The sequence below is a fragment of the Mytilus galloprovincialis genome, chromosome 4 (genome assembly GCF_965363235.1).
Source record: "Mytilus galloprovincialis chromosome 4, xbMytGall1.hap1.1, whole genome shotgun sequence".
Classification (NCBI taxonomy): Eukaryota; Metazoa; Mollusca; class Bivalvia; order Mytilida; family Mytilidae; genus Mytilus; species Mytilus galloprovincialis.
Genome location: NC_134841.1, coordinates 88,263,218 through 88,284,879, shown reverse-complemented (window position 1 = coordinate 88,284,879; position 21,662 = coordinate 88,263,218). Strand labels below are relative to the sequence as shown.

The following is a 21,662-nucleotide window of genomic DNA, read 5'->3' as shown; positions in this document are numbered from 1 at the left end:
TCATCTCAATATGATTAAAACGAATCTTTTATTGTTACAAAATATGTAAAAAAAAATCGTTCAAAAAAAAAATAAACACATACTATGTGAACGTGAGGATAAGATATATGAAATCGATGATTAAAAATAAATGGACTAAACATTTACTCTTTTATAACGAAACTATATTTATTTCAAATAACAACATTTGCTCATCTTTGATAAAATTATATAAAATGTATTTGATTATCTCTTCAGAACAAGTATCCTAAATCTTGGGCTAAGACATCTAATTGCCTTTACATTTCATAATCTTACAGAGGTCACCGTGATGTAAGTATGTTCGTATGCAGTGTAAACTGATATTTAGAAGGGACCTTTACAATGGAAACACTCATAGGACTTGAGATTGGAAATGGGGAATGTGTCAAAGAGACAACAACCCGACCATAGAGCAGACAACAGCAGAAGGTCACCAACAGGTATTCAATGCAGCGAGAAATTTCCGCACCCGGAGGTGACCTTCAGCTGGCCCCAAAACAAATATATACACTAGTTCAGTCATAAATGAACGCCATACTAAACTCCAAATTGTACACAAGAAACTCAAATTAAAAATAATACCAGACTAACAAAGGCCAGAGGCTCCTGCCTTGGGACAGGCTCAAAAATGGCGGGGTTAAACATGTTTATGAGATCTCAACCCTCCCCCTATACTTCTAGCCAATGAAGAAAAGTAAACGCATAACAATACGCACATTAAAATTTAGTTCAAGAGAAGTCCGAGTCTGATGTCAGAAGATGTAACCAAAGAAAATAAACAAAATGACAATAATGCATAAATTACATCAGACTACTAGCAGTTAACTGACATGCCAGCTGAATGAATTCTTAGAAATTTCAACTTGATGTAAAAATGTTTACATTCTAGCCGGACAGCAAATCCCACATTTGTCCGTTTAAACTCCGTTTTATAAACGGAGAATCCAGTGAAGGCAATTTCTAAAATAAAAATAGATGTCGCCGCGAAGAAAAATTAATCGCTGCGAAGGATGATCCTTCAAGAAATCGTAATTTATATTCTATGACAAACATAAATTAAAAGTTTCTATTGTTGGAAAAAAAAATCAATTTTCTGCTCTTGACTAAAACACCTCAGAATTATGACTTTTCGCGGAGGTAAAAATAGTCAACTTGTCATTGAAATGAATAACATCTGGTTTTTTTGTGATTTATTTACCCTTGTTTTCACTTTTCTTGTCTCAATGATGTTTTGCAGTACACAAAATTACAAAATGTAAACATAAGTCAACTAATATCCTCTAAATCAAACTTTAATTCTGAATTCAGCACCTTATTTATGTTCGAATATGTATATAAACCACCAATCATATCCTTAAATTAGTGCATTCTTCTGGGGAAGTCAAGTTGTAAATTATTGTGAGTTGTTAGCATGTCTGGATTTGTCTTGAATGACATTTCTCAAATCTAAATATTCAAAGATCTGATATATCATTAAGTAAAAGACAGAGGAAACAATCTCAACAGTCATATCATTATTTTGTACTATAGTTGTAATTGCAAAAAAATGAAGATTATATCACATCATAATGTAATATAATTGTTTGTGTTCATTCCTTGATCAACTTTTCCAAGCAATCCTTGGTATACTGTTTAATCTACATCCAGTTTACCTAAATGAATCTTTATTAAGAATCATTGATTAGGGCCTTTTTTATTTTAAGATGTATGCACATGAGGAATTATATATTATTTTAACATGGTCAGTGTTTTCAATTATTAATTCTTCATTATATCACATATAAATTTATGTTACCAGATATGGTTTTATATATCTCTGGTGGTACAATTAAGACTTTAAAAAAAAGCTTTTTATACCAATTATATAATTATTTTTACACACATGACATTGTTTAACGTTGTGAATGGTTTGATTACAATTATATCTACTGAAAGATGATGATAAGGGGAAAAATGGAATATTACGATTAAATAGTGACCTAGCAGAACACGAAATAAAACAAGCATACATTCTTTAATACTCTTCCCTCACTGTTTACTTCCTAAACTTGACAGGTGCCCTCATGCCAATAATTAATTATAACTTCCAAGATATTTTTTAATATTTACACATTTTAATACCCATTGAATATTATGTCTCAATTACCTTTGTCAATCAAATTATCAAGGAAAATCCACTTTTTCTATTCTTAAAGAATAACGTTGTGAAAGTTACGTGACGTACCAAATGATTTTTTTGGTTGTGTATGATAAAAACATACCTATAGCCAGGTAGTTGGGAGGCTCACCCACCCCCATCCCCCCTCCCCACCCCAAAAAAATCAGCATTGTTAAAGTCAACTTTCTGTTTGAATTGTGACTGTTAAAATTGAGTTTGCGAGTACAATTGGAAATTCCTGTCTACGGGCCTGGAATACATGAAATGTCTTTTCGCCGTCTATTTCGTGGCATCATTGATGTAACTAAAGAATGTCATTTTTTTTAAACTTAAAACACGTCACCAAATTAATAGAACCGATGCGATAATGAGATTTGCTGTCGGGCTGATGGTTGTTATTTTGTAGATATCCATTTGTTCTGTAACTAATGAGATGTGAAATTCTTTGAAGAAGTCAGATGGATTCCGAATTAAGCATAAAACTATAGTTTATGTGCAGAAACTCTAGATGAAACGTACAAATTAAAATGTATGATGAGAACAAAAAGCGCATTATGCTAGTAATTTTTATGAAGTCTGCTACATGTCGATTTCAGCAATGCATGAGGCGAAAGGATAAACTGTACACTCTTTTTAGTCGAAAACAATCCTAACGTTAATTTTAATTTACATTGTATCTTATCATTTACAGTGACCTTAATGGATGTGGTATTGAAACCATAGAAGCAAATGCATTTTTCAATATAACAGGACCTCTTATGTTGTAAGTTAATATTTACGATAAAAGAGGGGGAATAAAAAAGATGTCGGTTATACTTCACATATATATAAATCGGTTAAATAATCGCATTCGTGTAAAGGATTTGACATTTTCTCATTACAAGAGTTATGGTTTACAATCTTAACTGATGATTAAAAGGATGAGAGAAAATAGTTGTTATGAAGAACTTGCCAATACATGTAGACATGTTATTGTATCTTTAGTACAAAATGTTCAATATTTTGTTTCACATTAGGCTGAAAAAATATGTTTTACAAAATGAAAATTTTCAATAGTTTAAACATATTCTATTGTACAAAACAAATGGATTAGACACAAGTTTTCAACTTAGTTCCGTCTTCTCCTAGACACTATTGTCAAATGCAATGTCAGTAAAATAATCATTCCATCCGAAAATTGAAAACAAAATTCCCCAAAAATATTAGAGCTAATGTCTTTGCTGCCTGCAATATCAAAAGTAATCGAACTTTAACTTATCAATTTTTTTTAATTTCCTTTGATGTCTTCATCCTCCTCATTAACTAATGTACATTTTGCATTTACATATTCATATTTATCAAGTTGCTATCAATAGTAGTAGACAACTGTCTGTTCGTCTAAACATTAAAACATGTATATTAAAAAACTTAGTCAAATCAGATGGAGAGATTCGTCAGCATTTAACATGCAGTTGCAAATCTTGAATTGCAGAATAAAAACACAACAAGGAACCAGCGTTTAACTAGACAGACATATTAAGCCTTTTGAACGTATTTGTTCGCAAGGTTGTATAGTCTTCAGTAGGACATCAATCGTATATGTAAATATTTGAGTGACTTCAATCTCGCTATCATGATACCTTTGAGGCGATCTATCAAATCGATGAATAGCATTAATGTAAAAGCCCTACAAAAGATAAATTTGTACTTAAAACGTTAATTGAGACTTATACTCACATTTGAGAATTCTCATTTCTGCTAGATGTACAAAATGGAGAAAAAAAAATATAAAGTTTTTTCATCAATTAGTTTATTTGCTAAATGTGCTGTGTTTGGGTCAAAGATTAATATTATTCATAGGAAACTTCAAGGCAATCGTATTCGGGAAATACAAAGCACAGCATTCAAAGACCTCATTGGTGTTGAAATAATGTAAGTACAATGTGATATTATTAAATGTTATTGGAATGTAATTTAAAATAGGTACTTTTAATGATTTAATAAATTTTAAAACAATAAGCCAGATGCAAACCGCAAATAAAGTATAATTTTCTTGAATAGTTTCAAATGGGTAACTGGCAATAACTGTGAATATATAAAATTATATAGATATAAATAGAAACAAAATTTTATATCATATCATTAAAAGCATAATAAAAATTTCAATCAAGAGAAAAAAGGTAATGCTTGGTTAATTATAAATCTATGGGAAAGAACAAAAAGCACCATTATAATGAAAGTCAACCAATCACAAGAAGACAGATGACACAAATACAGAGATCGAACAATGATGATGTGAACGTTTTATTCAGTTTGTTGAATGTGTCATTCATAAGTTCCAATGAAAGTCATGAACCTGCATTGCCAATCAATGGAAATTTCCGATGTTTAAACATCATAGATCTATAAAGAAGATACTAAGCCATGTATAAAAAAGGAATTCGCATGAACTCCAATAGGACTAAGACCGAGTGTAACTGGCGACAAGAGGAAACACTTTTAATAACAGATACATTGTATACATAAATCAAGATTTCAGTTTCAATAAAAACATCTAATTGGTTTTCAGAAATTTAGACGACAACTCTCTACAGACAATCAAAAGTGAAACATTCGTGAATATGCCAAATCTGGACGTTCTGTAAGTATGATTTCATTCTTATCAAGACTTCCATGTTTTATAGCTAGCTAAACCTCTAACTTATATTACATTCGCATCAAATTCATGAAACAAGCTAAGAAGTTTGGTTTTCTTGATGATGATCTTTCGTTTGCGATGAGTAGTGTATTATATTTTCAGATAAATGTTTTATGTATTTTCAAGTAGCATTAAAAATCATAACAACAAATTTTTTAAAGGCAATCAGAATTCAAAATTCGAAAAAAAATGCATATAAATATTTAAACAGATAACACAACGGAAAAAAAATCCTTACCAAAACTTGGGCTAAGTTCAGGTGCTCGCGAAGGATTAGCAGTGCTTTCTGTTTGTTAAGATTCTCGTGATAAGTAAAATCCGACGATAAATCGCATCCTGTTATATTTGATGTGTTTTCTTCAGTTTTAGTTTGTAACCCGGATTTGTTGGGTGTTTTTTTTCTCAATCGATTTATGAATGTCGAACAGCGGTATACTACTGTTGCCTTTATTCTGTGATAGCATAGATAACTATTTCATCGACTAAATAGGGTATGGTGTGTTCGTTGTCATCCTTTTTAATCAAATCGTTAGTCCATAAATCTCCTTTTTCTATGTTTTCATCTTTTAAACAAAATCGTTATGACGTCCATAATTCCATAATTTATGTTTCAAAGAAAATATTTAAATATTATTACTCATTGACATTCCAATGAAATTTTCTGGACGCGATCCCAAGTTAGTTCACCGTTATGGAATATCTGTTTCACGACAGTTATGGTCCAATTGTCGAAACCGCAAACCCTCCCATTCTTTCCTTCAATGTGACCAAATTAGACTATTTAACAAAGTTGTACTGACATGAGAAACACAGTTGCAGCCACATGAAGAGCAGGGTATATTTTTTCCCAGGGCAATAACTCGCTTGATATAACATATCAACGTTATTTATAGGAGTCACAGATAGAGCAAGATTTTTTATCCCTTCTGCAGCACCTGCGATCACCTGCTGTGTTTTTGTGGGTTTCGTGTTGCCCAGTCTAGTTTTCGATGCTGTCAACATTTAGAGTCAGACATTGTTTTTAATCAATAACTTTTTCAACCTCATGGAAAGTTACGAAACTTCGACGTAAGCTTTTTTTGTGATCCAACGACAATGTCCATAGCTTAATTATTTAATGTTTCTACAATGTATTCGTTTTCCATCATTTTACTACACACGAGGAGGGATATAGTTTTAAGTAGATATAGGAAGATGTTATGTGAGTGCCAATGAAACAACTCTCCATCCAAATAACAATTTATAAAAGTAAACCATTATAGGTCAATGTACGGCTTTCAACACGGAGCCTTGGCTCACACCGAACAACAAGCTATAAACGGCTCCAAAATTACTAGTGTAAAACCATTCAAACGGGAAAACCAACGGTCTGATCTTTATAAAAAACGAGAAAAGAGAACCACGTATGAATTACATAAACAAACGACAACTACTGCACATCAGATTCCTGACTTAGGACAGATGCAAACAATTGCACATTTTAAGTGTCTGTTTAAAATTTGTTGACAATAATAAAAGTTCTAACCCTTATAGAATTTACTAATCGTGGACAAAAGCTTCCTTTTTGAAATTAAAAAACAACAAAGGAGATCGTTTACATTTTCTAAATGTAATCTTTGCTGGAGTCAACACTACACTTTTACACTTACTGTAGTAATTTGAGACTGTAGATTGTATCCCTTAAATTATATTATATACGTAAACATATTACTAATATTACAAGATTTTCTGTTTAAGAACTTTAAGGAGAAACAAAATTGTGCACATTGAAGATTATGCCTTTGGGGAACTGTCAGAACTACTTATTTTGTAAGTAATTTCATTTTAAGTTTGACCGTTTTGTGGACTGTTGTTTAGCAATGGCTATGTCCCGCATGAAAATGAAATTGAATTGAAGAGTTTCAATCTCAGTTATGGAAAACGTCTTCAAAAAACACATTCCGCCGACAGTCAAATGTATATAGTCGCAAATATTAAGACTATTTCATGTTGATATAGCTAACAAACTGGACATCGTTATTTTGAGTAGTATTGATATATATAACGCATTTTCTAATTGCGGCATTTGACTCTAAAAAATAACTTTGGTATTTTCTATTAAGATTCAGGCATTTTATTTTCGTACTTTTTTTCAAAATGCCTAGATACATTGAAACAGGTTAGTGTCAATTTTCGTTTGGAGGTAGATGCATGTATAGCTATATACGCTTATCATTCCTGAAGATGAAGATACTCATATCTTTTCATCACTATCAAACACGGTCGTGTATGAGCCTCATGATATAGAGGAAAATCAATATGGTTGAGCAGAATCTAAATTCACATTCTTTCTAAATAGAAGACATTAAATGTAATGTCTAATGTAGGGACAGTGGCATACTGTATGCATATAAAAAAACAATTATGTGCTTCAAATTCGCGTAAACTAGTTCATTTTTTTGTTAAGGGGCCAGGTAAAGACCGCCTGTGGATGCGGGATGTTCTCGCTGTGTTGAAGACCCATTTGTGGCCTTTGACTGTTTTCACTTTCAAATGGTTATCCCTTCGTCATCACGAGTTGGATGACCGTTATGGAATAACCGTTTCACAGATGATATCGGATATTTTCCTCACGTCGTAACTACAACCCCCTTCCTTTTTTATAAATGTAACGTACCGAAATGGACTACTTACCGGGTTTGTAATAGCATGAACATATGGAGCAGGATCTGCATACCCTTCCGGAGCACCTAATATCACCCCGAGTGTTTGATGGGGTTCGTGTTGCTAAGTCTTTAGTTTTCTTTTTTGTGTCATGTGTACTGTTAATTGTCTGTTTGTCTTTCTTATTTTTAGCCATGGCGATATCATAAAATTGAGAATGGAAATGGGGAATGTGTCAAAGAGACAACAACCCGACCAAATAAAAAACAACAGCAGAGGGTCACCAACAGGTCTTCAATGTAGCGAGAAATTCCCGCACCCGGAGGCGTCCTTCAGCTGGCCCCTAAACAAATATATACTAGTCCAGTGATAATGAACGCCATACTAATTTCCAAATTGTACACAAGAAACTAAAATTAAAATAATAAGACTAACAATTAAAGACGGGGACATGTAAGTCATTTTTATCAGTTTATTTTCGATCTGTGAGTTTGGCTGTCCCAGTGGTATATTTCGCACCTCTTTTGGTAGGGTTGTATTCTCTTTGTCCATTCTCGTTTAATTTGTCTATAAAGCGTCTATTTACCATTTCGATTTTTATTGTTGACAAAATTGTTTATTTTTATAGTGATAATAATCATAACACAATGTTGACTGCTATACCCAAATTTGAACCTGTCATGTGTGTTTTTTTTTTTTTTTTTTGCTAACACATTATTGTCAATATAATGGAATTATGCGACTGTCGGGCACGTGAGAGTGATAGATAGTTATAAAGCTAGGTTTAATCCACCATTTTCTACATCAGGACCTGTCTGTTTCAAGTCAGGATTATGACAAATGTTTCCCATTCCTTTGGTGTGTTTGAGTTTGATGTTGTCATTGGACAAGCTTTTTCTGTGTTAAATGTTCCTTGGTGTTTGTTTTTTTTTTACCTTTTATCCGTAGGTGGCCTGTTGGAGGGCACACTTTCTATCCCTGTCCCTCATTCCTTTATTTCAAGCAGCAGTTGAAATTTCTTTTTTTATACAATTAATTCAGGTCAAAATCAATTCATTACATTGAATTATTTTCACTGTGAGTTCTGTCATTTCGAATATACATGAAATATTTCATACTGAACGCAAACAAACAGTCAATCAAAACATATTCTTTCTCTTGTTTGCTTTATCTTACACAATTTTGTTTAGAATCTAGATTTTCTAAGAATGGTTTATTAAGTGTTGTTTTATTGTCAAAAACGTGTCCATTTGCAGTTACGAAAACAAATTATAACATGAATACATGAAAATAGAGCAAGTACAAGCTCAACATAGTTCCACTTAAAAGAACTCATTTATAGACAAACAAACTTTAAACTTGTATTTGCAGAATAAACTTAATTTTGGGTTATATTCTTTGCAATATATTGAGTTTCTGGTCATATGCATCTTATTAATGAAATTCATTTTCTTCCAATTTCCGAACTTGAACAGGCAATTTGTTCAACTTGGTTTTTTTTTAAATTTAGTCATTCACAAAATTACTAGGTATTTTACTCATTCTGTATAACGCTTGTCAATATTACCATTTGCCTTAGGAGTATTCATTAACATGTATATTTCAAACTGAAACGCATGTTACATATAATTGCATTTTAGTATATCTAGGGATTAACGCTAATTTGTTCCCAAGAAGATTTTTTTTTATCGTTTATCATTATTCAATAGCTATTTTTTTAAATATAATAATAATTTTTTTAATATAAAGTACGAATTATAAAAACTCTGGGGAAAGTTGTATTTTTCAAGCGCTTCAACCGTAAATGGAGATTGCAGGTTGACCTTGTACAAACAACTTTAAATCTATAGCTAAATATATATCTATTGACCTGTATTTTTTTGTATTTTTTCTTCGTCATAATTAATGTTATGGACAGTTTCAATTCATATAATGGTTTTATGTTTTCAGGTCCCTTCTATCGAACAGTTTAATATGTGATTGCAGAATCCGTTCGTTTCACCTTTGGTTATTACAGCAGACATCAACAGTTGCAGATGGTGTTGTTTGTTCTAACATAAATGAACAACTTATCAAGGATATTCCGAATGTTGAGGAGTGTAAAGGTTTTAATTAAAGATTAATCTGTCCTTTAACTTAATAAGGAAATAAGCGTACAGAATTCAGGAAAATAAAAATGTTTTCTGATACTTTTGAGCGAATGCTATCTCTGCGTTTGTGCATCGACGTTATTTAAACATCTTCTTCTCTTCAAACACTTGGACAATCTAAACTATCTTAATACTTATCTTGTTTTAAAAACCCACATCATATATATATATATTCGGTTTTATTATAAACAAAATAAAGGAAAGTAACTGTTCATACTCTTATATCAATGCATTATGTGATTCAGAAACAACAACTGAGATACAAAGTTCAACAATAACTACAGAGAGCTTGGAGACAACTCAACCAGTTAAACTCACAACAATAAAAGCTATCATTGGCCAAAGTAAGTAACTACTGCTACGTAGAAGAAAAAAAATCACACATGTAGCTTACTTATAAAGCACATATATGAGGGGAAGTTTCTCCGGTCGATAACGAGAGTCACAATTTCAAACGATTTCGATGGGTACATATATGCGATTCACTATCTTTAGCCTAAATTACTCATTTACATCCGTATAAATGCGATTCGATTGATTAAAGTAATATGAAAAGAGTGACTGGTGAAAAATAATGCTTATCCAATTCTTCAACCAAGACATGTATATGTCATAAACTTAGTCTTCTATACACGATTTTATCATTTTTTACGCAAAAATATCGTATAATCGTCATTTTTTTTCTCTGTCTGTTATGAAGTGAAAATATGGCAGCTCATTAATTGTCGTGTTTTGAAGCCGTATCTTACCGATTGTCACCTTATAGTAAACAATCAACAAAGAAGCATGTCTATTGAGCAAGTGTATAACATGTACATAGAATAGTATATTTCAGTGATATATCAATGTGTATTGCGATCACCGGAATTTTTACGAAAAGGGTCACGCTTGGTCACTTTGAATACGGAAAATATGTCGGTGAATTGCTTCCTGGAAAAAGTAAACTTCTTCTAAATGTGGACAAATTAAGGAAATTTCTTCAAAAAAAAAGTACAAAAGTTTAATAATGACAACTCCATTTTGTTATAAAATACATATGCATCTTTTTTTTCAATTTGAGATTTCATATGACTTTAAGTTTAAATGCATGCCAAACTTAAAATTCTATGATATTCATTTGTTTTGAGTGACTATTTAATACCAATGATATTTTTGAACGTTAGCTGTATTCTAACCAACACTGGACATCAAAATGGACATGTCTGTGGAAATTATTTCAATTCATCCTCTTTTGAAGAGATTTTTCGTTTGTCTCAGTCGCTTATTCAAAAGAAAATCGTTTGGCAACAAATTTCTATACATTGATACTATGTTTAAAGAATTTTGTGTCCTCTATGTTCTTACACTTTGTTCTTCATTTGGCCTTTTTAACCCTTTTTTAGATTTGAGCGTCACTGATGAGTCTTTTGTAGCCGTAACGCGCGTCTGGCGCAAAATACAAAATTTCAATCCTGGTACTATGATGAGTTTATTTGTACAATGAAACAATTTAAATTGCAACAGATGCGCATTTCATCATATTATGGCTTTCGTGATGTTTCAGCTTGAGTATCGAAAGTAGAAAAACACATAATATCAAATGTTAAAGAGCCGATAAACAAACAAAAAGTCAAACTCGAACAGACTCCTGTACATAATGCATTTTTCAGTTAAGTGTTTTAAAATTTTATAACATTTCGTATCTATGAAATTATATTCTAGTTATCATGCCAGAACCGAACTTTTGACTACTGGGCCGATCATAACGTCGAGCACTTACAGTCAAAAATGATTTGGTTCAATTTTTTTCCCATTATTTTGAGAAATAAGAAACATATAGAAAGAATATAATTTCATAATTAAATGTTAATTAAAAAAAATGACATCTGTTCATTTGTCATTCCATCAGTTCTTATATAGCATATGCGAAATAAATTTGTCTTTATTGATTTAAAATTGAAAAAGAAAGGGTTTATTTTTTCAGACAAGGTTATATGTTAGTATACTTCATTTGGTACATTGTGTGTCTATCTATTTATATATTTCAGAGTACAAAACATTTCATAACAGAGTTGTCTGATCGAACAAAAGCACTGAAAGATTTATTTTCACATAATAGTGGCTATAGATGAGTTGCTTAACTAAGCCACTAAACCAGTGTTTATTGTTGCGTATATTGCGGTTAATTTCTTGTGTATCAAAAAGGTTCTTTTATGTCGATTTTTCCAACGAAACTAGAAAGCCTTTAACAATAAGAAAGGACTCGTTTTTCTTTCAATAATGTCATTTGATTTCAATTTTGAATTTATTAATCAAATATTTTTTTAGCCAGCATTAACATAGCAATACTGTTAGGAATCATAGCCTGCACTGTTTCGGCCATGGCATTCATCACAATAAATATCTATATTGTCATCAAGACTAGATTTAGAGGTAAGTATATCAAGATTGAAACTAAGATTCGATACTAAGATTCAGACAAACACTAGAGTTTGTTCAATTTAAAGTGTAACGAAAATCAGATATTAAATTTGCGACCAAAAACAGTATTAGAATTGAGACAAACACTTGATGTAGAGCTTATATAATTAAAAGTTAGATGAATACAAGATTTAGAGAAAAAACCTAAGTTTATAAACATATTGCATGTAGAGTGTATTATATTAAGTGACACTTAGACTAGACATTTAAAACAAAATCATATGTAGATGTCTTTTGACTATAAGTGAGGCTTAGACTAGATATATAATTTGGGACAAAATTATATTTAGATAGAAATAAGAAGACGTGACATACGTGCCAATGAGACACCTCTCCACCAAAAGTAAAATCCTAAAAATACCGAAATCCAAGGAAAATTCGAAACCGAATATAAATACAGATTTCTCTTTTATCTTGAAAACTACATCATATTACAAAATTGAGAGAAATGGCTTTCATCCCAGTCTCAGATTAGGGGGATCCATTGAGTATTTCTATTTGTTTAAAGTAAACTGTTTTATAATTAATAAGGTCGTTCGTTTTATTTGTGTTTATGTCGGGGCTTTTATAGCCGACTATATACAGTATAGTTGTTTCTCATTGTTGAAGGCTATACGGTTGCATGTAATTGATTAATACCACTTTATTTTATTTCTGGTGGAAAGTTGTCTCAATGGCAACCATACCACATTTTCTCATTTGTATATTAACAATAATTGAATATGATATTTCTGATACATACAGAAAAATGAACAATACTGATACAAATCAACCTGAAACTGTTCAGCAAATTAAGCTAAACTTAAAAATTTAAACATTGAATGTTTTATGTTAAGTTCACTTTCCTCTGCAGATCGAAGTTCAGTTCACAAACAAAATAGAACAGGTAAGTTTAAATAATATACAAAGTCTGATGTGAATAGTATATACCAGATCATGTTTGGCATCAAAATAATGTTTCTAGTGAGAGTTTTCAGTTTTTGTCTGGCATGCGACGTAATTCGCAGTTTCTTTTAGACAGAGGGATTAATGTTTAGTGGCGTCGGTGTAAACTATTTATATAAAAGCTTGATGTTATATAAGAAGATATGGGTGCTTTATTCCTTGTTAACAGAAACCTTATGTTACGAACTTTCCGTTTGTTATGTGCCCATTGTTGTTGACCTCATTTGCATGGTTCATCGTTTGCTTAGAAAAAGTATGCATTTGAATATCTCACTTAGTAGTATTATGAATAGTAGGATATCTATATTTGTTCATGTCAGTCTGGCAGGTTTCGTCACACCTTGACCTTATTTTTGTGGTCAGTGGTCAATGTTATTTTTTTTGTGTTTTGATGTGTTTTTTTTTTAAATACTGTAAGCAGTAGGTCCATATTTGGTGTATGGAAAAATTGTAAGGGTACATGTCTGTTCGGAAGGTATCACCCGACCATGTCTTAATTTTTTCATTGTTCAATGGTCGATCTTTAGTGCTTTCTTTTCAGTCTGTTTTGCATATACTACAAGCAGTATGCCAGCTATAGTTGTTGTTTGGAATTGTTGTTGGAGGTACAGTCTGTCTGGCAGGTTTCATTCTATCTCAAACTCATTATCGTGGTTCATTGGTAAATAATAATTTTTTGTGTTTTTGGTATTTTTTTCGAATATTTTAAGCAATAAGACTACTTCATGTGGTGTATTGAATGATTGTTAAATTGAAAAAAGTAAGGTGCACATGTCTGTCTGGAAGGTTAATTCTTACCTTAACCTCATTTTATTGGTTCATTGGTCACTGTTAAGTTTCGTATTTTTATACCCCCGCTTTAAAAAAGGGGGGGTATACTGTTTTACCTCTGTCTGTCCGTCCGTCCGTCAGTCAGTCCGTCCCATGAAACTTTCGTCACATTTTTCTCAGGAACTACACATCCAACCTTTCTGTAATTTTGTATCAACATTTATATATGTCAGCCATACCGTGTGATGCGTTTTCAGATTCATCACTTGACAACTTTCTGTTTACCGAACACTTGTCTGATTTTACACATGATAGCCAAGTTGAAAATTTTCGTCACATTTTTCTCAGGAACTACAATACAAGGATTTCTGAAATTTGGTTTCAGGATTTATATAAGTCAGCTATACCGTGTGATGCGTTTTCAGATTCATCACTCGACAACTTCCTGTTACCCGAACACTTGTATAATTTTACACACGATAACCAAGTTGAAAATTTTCGTCACATTTTTCTCAGGAACTACAATACAAGGATTTCTGAAATTTGGTTTCAGGATTTATATAAATCAGCTATACCGTGTGATGCGTTTTCAGATTCATCACTCGACAACTTCCTGTTTACCGAACACTTGTATGATTTTACACATGATAACCAAGGTAAAAATTTTCGTCACATTTTTCTCAGGAACTACAATACAAGGATTTCTGAAATTTGGTTTCAGGATTTTTATAAGTCAGCTATACCGTGTGATGCATTTTCAGATTCATCACTCGACAACTTCCTGTTTACCGAACACATGCATATTTTTACACTATTAATATTATCCACTTGCGGCGGGGGTATCATCAGTGAGCAGTAGCTCGCAGTTTCACTTGTTGGTCTCTATTTAATTATCATAAGCAATATGTCGAGTGTATTTGATGTATAGAATAAGTATATAGTGTACATGTCTGTAAAATAGGATTTTTCTGACTTTGACCTCATTGTCATGGATCAAAAAGTATTAAGTTTATTTGATACTTGTATTAAAACCTTATATCTTAAAAAGAGAAAGACAATCAACATAAAATCAATGGTGAATAAAACAAGTTAGATATTTCAGCAGCATGTGTACTCTTGTTTTAGAATTTAGAATTTCGTTTAAACATATGTGTTTCGATTCTCGTAGTTTTCACTCAATAACTGAACGCTTGGAAAACTGTGTAAAAACCAAACAAACAATATAGATCATGATTTATCCATTACAAGACAGTGTATCTTCAGTATTCAGATTTCCAGGTTTGTCAGACATTTTACAGAATATATTGATGACTGGGATGTTAATTTTATCATTTTTCTTTTACTTTGAAGGCAAACAAGAAGAAATGGTTGGTTACGATCTTGCCGAAACGCCTAACTGTTACTCTAACGAATATGATCTCCCGCAAGAGGTCATATGAGGATCATGAGCAATCAGGGTCTACTTTGTGTCTATTGATTTTTGTATAATTTGTGCAGTGTACATGGTCTACTTCGTGTCTATTGATTGCTGTATAATTTGTGTATTGTACATGGTCTACTTCGTGTCAATTGATTGTTGTATAATTTGTGTATTTTACATGGTCTACTTCGTGTCAATTTGTTGTTGTATAATTTGTGTATTGCATATGGTCTACTTCGTGTCAATTTATTGTTGTATAATTTGTGTATTGTACATGGTCTACTTCGTGTCAATTGATGTAGTATAATTTGTGTATTGTACATACATGTATATAGTTGTATTGATAACATAAAAGTTAGAGGTTTTTAGATATAATTTAAATCGTATATTAATTAACTAGTTTTTTTACTGCTACATCTTATTCACAGCTGTTAAAAGTTTTTGTTTAATTTGTAAAATAAATGTTTTTGGTTTTTTTTACATATCGGTGGTGAAATATTCAAAAGCCATCAATCCTAGTGCCAACATTGACAACTGCTGTTAATTAAGTGTGTTTTTAATAAATTTGTTAAGCAGTTTCAAAGTTGTAAAAATAATATTGAAGCTGCTGCGATGACTATTAAATTGTGCAATGCATACGCAGCATAAAACTGCGATTCAAGACTAGTATAAAATATAAATACCAAACTAATATCAAAGATGATACCGTTTTGAATGGGTGATATAACTTAACATGGGCTACATCGGTAAAATAAAAAGTAATTTGCCAATAATTTCCGTTTTGAATGTTAATTCATTAAAGAAAAATTAAAGGTTCTAACTTATAATTGAAAACTTTTATGAAGTTCATATGACTCGATTGTTACATGATTCGCATGTCAGTGTCTCGATAATAATATAGACTATAATCATAATGTGTTGGCTAATTTTATGATTACTATACTTGAATAAACATTTTACTATAAGGGTCTCACAAATTATATTGTCTATCAAAAAAATTTATCATGATTGTGTATATAGACATTAAGAAAAGTGTTGTATGGATAAAAGATGTTTTTAAACTCATACTTGGGTCAAACGTATAAAATTTTGAACAATTTTATATAACCAAACAATAACTTGTTTGTTTTATGTATTAATATAAAGTTATTCAACCTCATTGTTTTTCTTACGTTTGGCATAGTATATCTTTATACACACATATGTTAACAAATATAGTTATTTGATTTCCTGTTCTCAAATCAAGCGTTTGAAGTTCAGCATACAATTGGTATACAAAAAGCGATACTATGTCACTCTTGAAATTCAAATAATGGAATTAAGTCCTTACCCTTATATCAAAATTCTTAGATCTTAACAAAGATGACATAAAGCTACGTAAGTGAACAAAAATAATGTATGAACAAAAAAAAACTCGCCAATTATTTTTCTTACATAAAACGAATGCATTACTTACATTTTTAGTTTGATGTACAGATAAAAGCAACAGTAGTATACCGCTGTTTAAAAGTCATAAAACGATTAAGAGTAATCAAATCCAGGTCATAAACTAAAACCGAGGGAAACACATCAACTGTAAGAGGAAAACAACGAAATAACAGAAAAACTGAAGTTCAACAAAAACAGACGCATATGCAACTTACATAGAATCAAACTATTAGGTAACAGCTGCCCTATTCCTGAATTTTTACAGGATATTTGAAGAAACTATGGGGGTTTAACATGGTTTTGCGGCTAGCCAAACATCGCGCTTAATGAGAATGTTTAAAAATGACAATAAAATGACAACATTACAAAACAGATATACAGTACAAATAAATGCAAAAACACTCAGAACAGAAAAATACATGAATAAATAATATTATAGGACATGTAAACCACAGAATAGCAACGAATAACTTTGAGACTTTTAAAATTTATTCACGACAATACACAAAAACAGCTACTAATTTACAAAGCATACATTTAACATCATTGTTGTCTTGCACATATGAGTGCAGACACGTAGTGAACATACTATTTTGAACACAATAAGATCAGAAAAGGAAAAAAAACCTCATAACTATAAACTAACAACAACAAATACCAATATCTTTGAAAATCCAACTCACACTGTAAACTTTTCCAAATGAATTACTAGACGATGGCGATAAAAATCTCTGAAGCGCGATGATTACAGAGATATCGTCATCGTAATCAATAAGTCTACTGTCTGCTACTTTGTTGGTATGCTCATTCGATCCCTATTAACTCTAATGAGAACACTATTCACCAGAGACCAGATAACGTAAATGTAAACAATTAATAGCAAAATGCTACTTACCTTTCTAAAATTCTTTCTTCAGTATCACTCTTACCTTATTCTATTAATTATAATGTCGAACTGTGAAATCGTTTATGGTCTCGGAACGATTATTTATTTTTACCTCTGTTATGATTGCAGTTCTATAAGCGAACTTGCGTCCCATTTCTAAATTACTACTATGTGTCTTTCGGTCGTTCACAGTTGATTAAGAGGAATAACCTTAGAACGAATGTATAACCACATACATTGCTTTCCCGGATTTCTTTCCTTCCACATATGTACCAAATATTTTGAAAAGTGCCTATTGTTATTTGCTCACCTTGTCTATTCCCACAGGATAGTAATGAGTAAAACACACAGTACATCATAACACGTTAAAAACTAACATCCGACTCATTTGAACTAAAAGTCCAAACATGCAAACAATGATAAACAACAAAAAACAACACATTGTAAAGATGACTTGAATTGGTATTTATACACAATTTAGAATGATTCTGTAACCTACTGATTAACATAATAAGTACAATAACCCATCCTTCTTAGTTATTTTAATCAAAAAGCATGCCAATATTTTTCTGGTTATAAATATTATTTTCTTTTGGATGGCGTTTTCTCCATTTTGAGGAGAAAAATAGTAACTCTCCATACATTTCCGTCTGCAGTCTTTGCCTCTTACAATTTTAATCGTTGTAATATTTACCTCATGTAACAGTAACAAAACACTGAATTGAAAATGATGATATGATCTTCTCATTATAATACCAAACTAGATTTCATGGTTCACTGAACATAGAAAATAATAGTGCGAGAGGGGCCTCCGTTTCTATGGACACATTATTGATGGTAATGCAATAAATCATTTATTTTTCTATATACATGTTAACAGTGTTACAAAAAAATGCAAATCTTTTTTTTTCAAATCTTGCAGACAGTGACCAGACAGTGAAACGACACTAACGGAAATTATCCGTTAAGCTGGGGTCACACATTCAGAATTTTTACTGCCGTTCTTTACAGGACCATTCCCAATATTGTTCAGGAAGCGTCGATATTCAACTGTTTCCAAGCGAATTTATCCCGATAATCCCGTTCTCAATCCGCCTCTTATCCAACTTGTATCTTTCGCCTGGTAAAATTCGACCGAGTCTGTCACGCAGTCAATCCCGATTCTATCGAATGTAATCCGACAGAGATCAGACAGTTCCCAGACAGTGTACCGACGCTGACGGAAGTTATCCGTTCGAAAACTGTCGGCATACTCGGGATGATCAGGAACTGTCGGAACGTAATCCTATCACGGTCCACTCTATCACATTGCAAACGGCTTTGTCTGGTCTCAGTCGTATTGTATTCTTTGTCGGGACTCTGACGTGGGTATCATTGACGAATTTCGTATTAATAACGGGACTGTTCCGGAACGGTTTCGGCAAAAACGGTTTGCAATCGACAAGATCTAGATGCAATCTGGACTCAATCGGCAGAAAAACAGAGATCAAAAATTTCTCCAGATCATTCTCGTTCCACAGGACACTGTCCAGAATACACAGAACATTGTTAGGATTTTGATCAGATACAGCTGAATCTGTCACGACATAGGCACGATTGTAATCCGACAAGACAAAATCGGCCGAGTTTCCCCGAATGTTACGGGACGGACCTAACTATTCGGACCCTTCCCGACCAGTAGTAATCTTTTACGAACTTAAACGACTGCGTTCAGACAATGATAGGACATTCCTCCAGATAATTGAGGATAGTTATCCGACTTTTTCACTTTTCGATTCGTATCGCTGTCTGATCTCAAACGGGAGTAATAATCGGCAATGTGTTAACCCCGCATTAGAAAGCTGTCATCATATTCGGGATGATCAGGTACTGTCGGAACGTTATCCTATCACGGTTCGCTCTACCGCATTGCAAACGGCTTTGTCTGGTCTCAGTCGTACTGTGTACTGTAATTGTCGGTTTTCTGACGTGAATAACATTGACGAACTTCGTATTAAATAAAGGGGCTGTACCGGAACGGTTTCGGCAAAGACGGTTCACATTCGACAGGATCTGGATGCAATCTGGACAGAAAAACAGCAATGCAAAATTTCTCCAGATCATTCCCGTTTCACAGGACACCGTCCAGAAAACACAGACCATTGTTGGGATTTTAATCCGATACAGCAGAATCTGTTACGACATAGTCATCATTGTAATCCGACTAGACAAAATCGGCTTAGTTTCCTCGAATGTACAATGGATATATTTTCCCCTTAATTGACTACTGCTGTATTATTTGGGGTGAATGTAAAAATGAAGGGATAATAAGAATTTTAAAACTCCAAAAAAGGGCAGCAAGATTAATTCTAGATGCAGATCCTTTATCCCCCTCAGCCCCCTTATTTAAAAAACTTGGGTGGATGACAGTTGACAATAGAATAAAATACCACAAATATTTTCTTCTTTATAAATGTATGCGTATGGTAGCACCAATGTACCTAGTTCAAAAGTTTAAACTGAAATCAGATAATAATCCTTACTTCTTAAGAGGTGTCACTCAAGGTAATTTGATAGTTCCTAAGCCAAAAGCTGAGCTATTTAAGAAATCCTTTCTTTCTTCTGGATCAGTGTTATGGAATGGACTACCACACAAAATGCGTAAAGATCAAAACACTTTTACTTTTAAGCAAAGTATCAAGAAATACCTAACACACTCCTGATGAGAAATACTTGCTACAATGTATTTGTATATGTTTTCATTTGATTTTTTTACTACATGTACATCTTAAACAGCATTATATCTTATGTTAATAACAATACATTGAACTACATGACTGTAAATTAACTATGTGTAAATATCTGTTTTGATTGTATTGTAATTTGTATGTGAGGGTCTGAGGGAAGATTAATTTATTGTAACTACTAGTAACTGAGTTTACCCTCTTAAAATAAAGAATTTATTATGATTATTATAATGTTACGGGACATACCTAACTGTCGGGTTGCTTGGCCGAACTATCCGGACCATTCTTGACCCGTAGAAGTCTGTAAAGAATTAAAACGACTGCGTTAGTACAATGATAGGACATTCCAGATAAGTGAGGATAGTAATCCGACTTTTTCACTTTTCTTGTCTAATCACTGTCTTATCTCAAACGGGAGCAATAATCGGCAATGTGTGAACGCCGCATTAACCCTGTTTTATTTCAAAATATTCAATCATTCATAAGATACTTTGTGATTTTTCATGTTAGTTGGAGCATTTCATTCTTTCGGTTATTGGAACATTGCTGTTAGTTATTATTTTTTATTGGCTACTAGTAGTTTAACCATTTTTCTTGACAATTATTAGTTTCTCCTTAAGTTAATTTAGAACTAAAAAGATGTTGAATAATTGCCAAAATCCACCAAAGATCAAAATACATTGATGTTAGCAAGTAAAATCAACAAAAATGAGAAAACCCATACCGTATAGTCTGCTTTAAAAGAAATTTAATTCAGAAAACTAACGGCCTAGTTTAAAACATACTTTTTCAGACTTTTCTCTTGGAGTTACATTATAAAAGAGAGGACAAAAGATACCAGAGTTACATTCAAACTCAGATCGAAAACAAACCGACAACACCATGGCTAAAAGAGTAAAAAACATACAGACAAACAATAGTTAACAAGACACAACATATACATACTAAATAAAGGCAACAGTAGAATACCGCAGTTTGAAAATCATAAATCGATTGAGAGAAAAACAAATCCGGATTACAAACTAAAACTGAGGTAAACACATCAACTATAAGAGGAAAACAACGAAACAACAGAAACATTGAAGTGAAACAAAAACCAAAACAACAATACAACACACACGTTAGTAAAAATCCGGTACATAGTCTAATTCGGCACGTCACCTTCGTGAAAAGGGAACGGGATTATAGTTACATATCCGATATAAGTTATCCCATAGTCCTTTTTATGTTTTTTCTCTTGGGTTCGTGTTTTCATGTATTTTATTGTATAACAAATAATCAAGAAATATATAGTTTCTAAAGGATCCAACAAAAAGACTACACAATGTTGTTTTTTTTATTAAATTAAGTTGACTACACAATATCAGAAAGAACACG

At 32.3% G+C, this 21,662-nt stretch overlaps 1 protein-coding gene across 1 annotated transcript; it reads left to right on the top strand.

Annotated features, from left to right (window-relative positions):
* Positions 1-243: 243 nt before the first annotated feature.
* Positions 244-10,001, top strand: LOC143073777 (uncharacterized). Its single transcript, XM_076249533.1, has 7 exons — positions 244-312; positions 2,871-2,942; positions 4,019-4,090; positions 4,728-4,799; positions 6,594-6,665; positions 9,450-9,604; positions 9,895-10,001. The coding sequence occupies exons 2-7, from the start codon at positions 2,938-2,940 to the stop codon at positions 9,999-10,001; spliced, it is 483 nt and encodes a 160-aa protein (XP_076105648.1). The 5' UTR covers positions 244-312; positions 2,871-2,937.
* The last annotated feature ends 11,661 nt before the right edge of the window (positions 10,002-21,662 follow it).

Bases quoted from the DNA above. Each gene is read 5' to 3' on its own strand.
- LOC143073777 (XM_076249533.1), top strand. The intron at 4,800-6,593 runs GTAAGTATGATT...TTTCTGTTTAAG, and splicing joins ATGCCAAATCTGGACGTTCT to AACTTTAAGGAGAAACAAAA. The intron at 9,605-9,894 runs GTTTTAATTAAA...TATGTGATTCAG, and splicing joins GAATGTTGAGGAGTGTAAAG to AAACAACAACTGAGATACAA.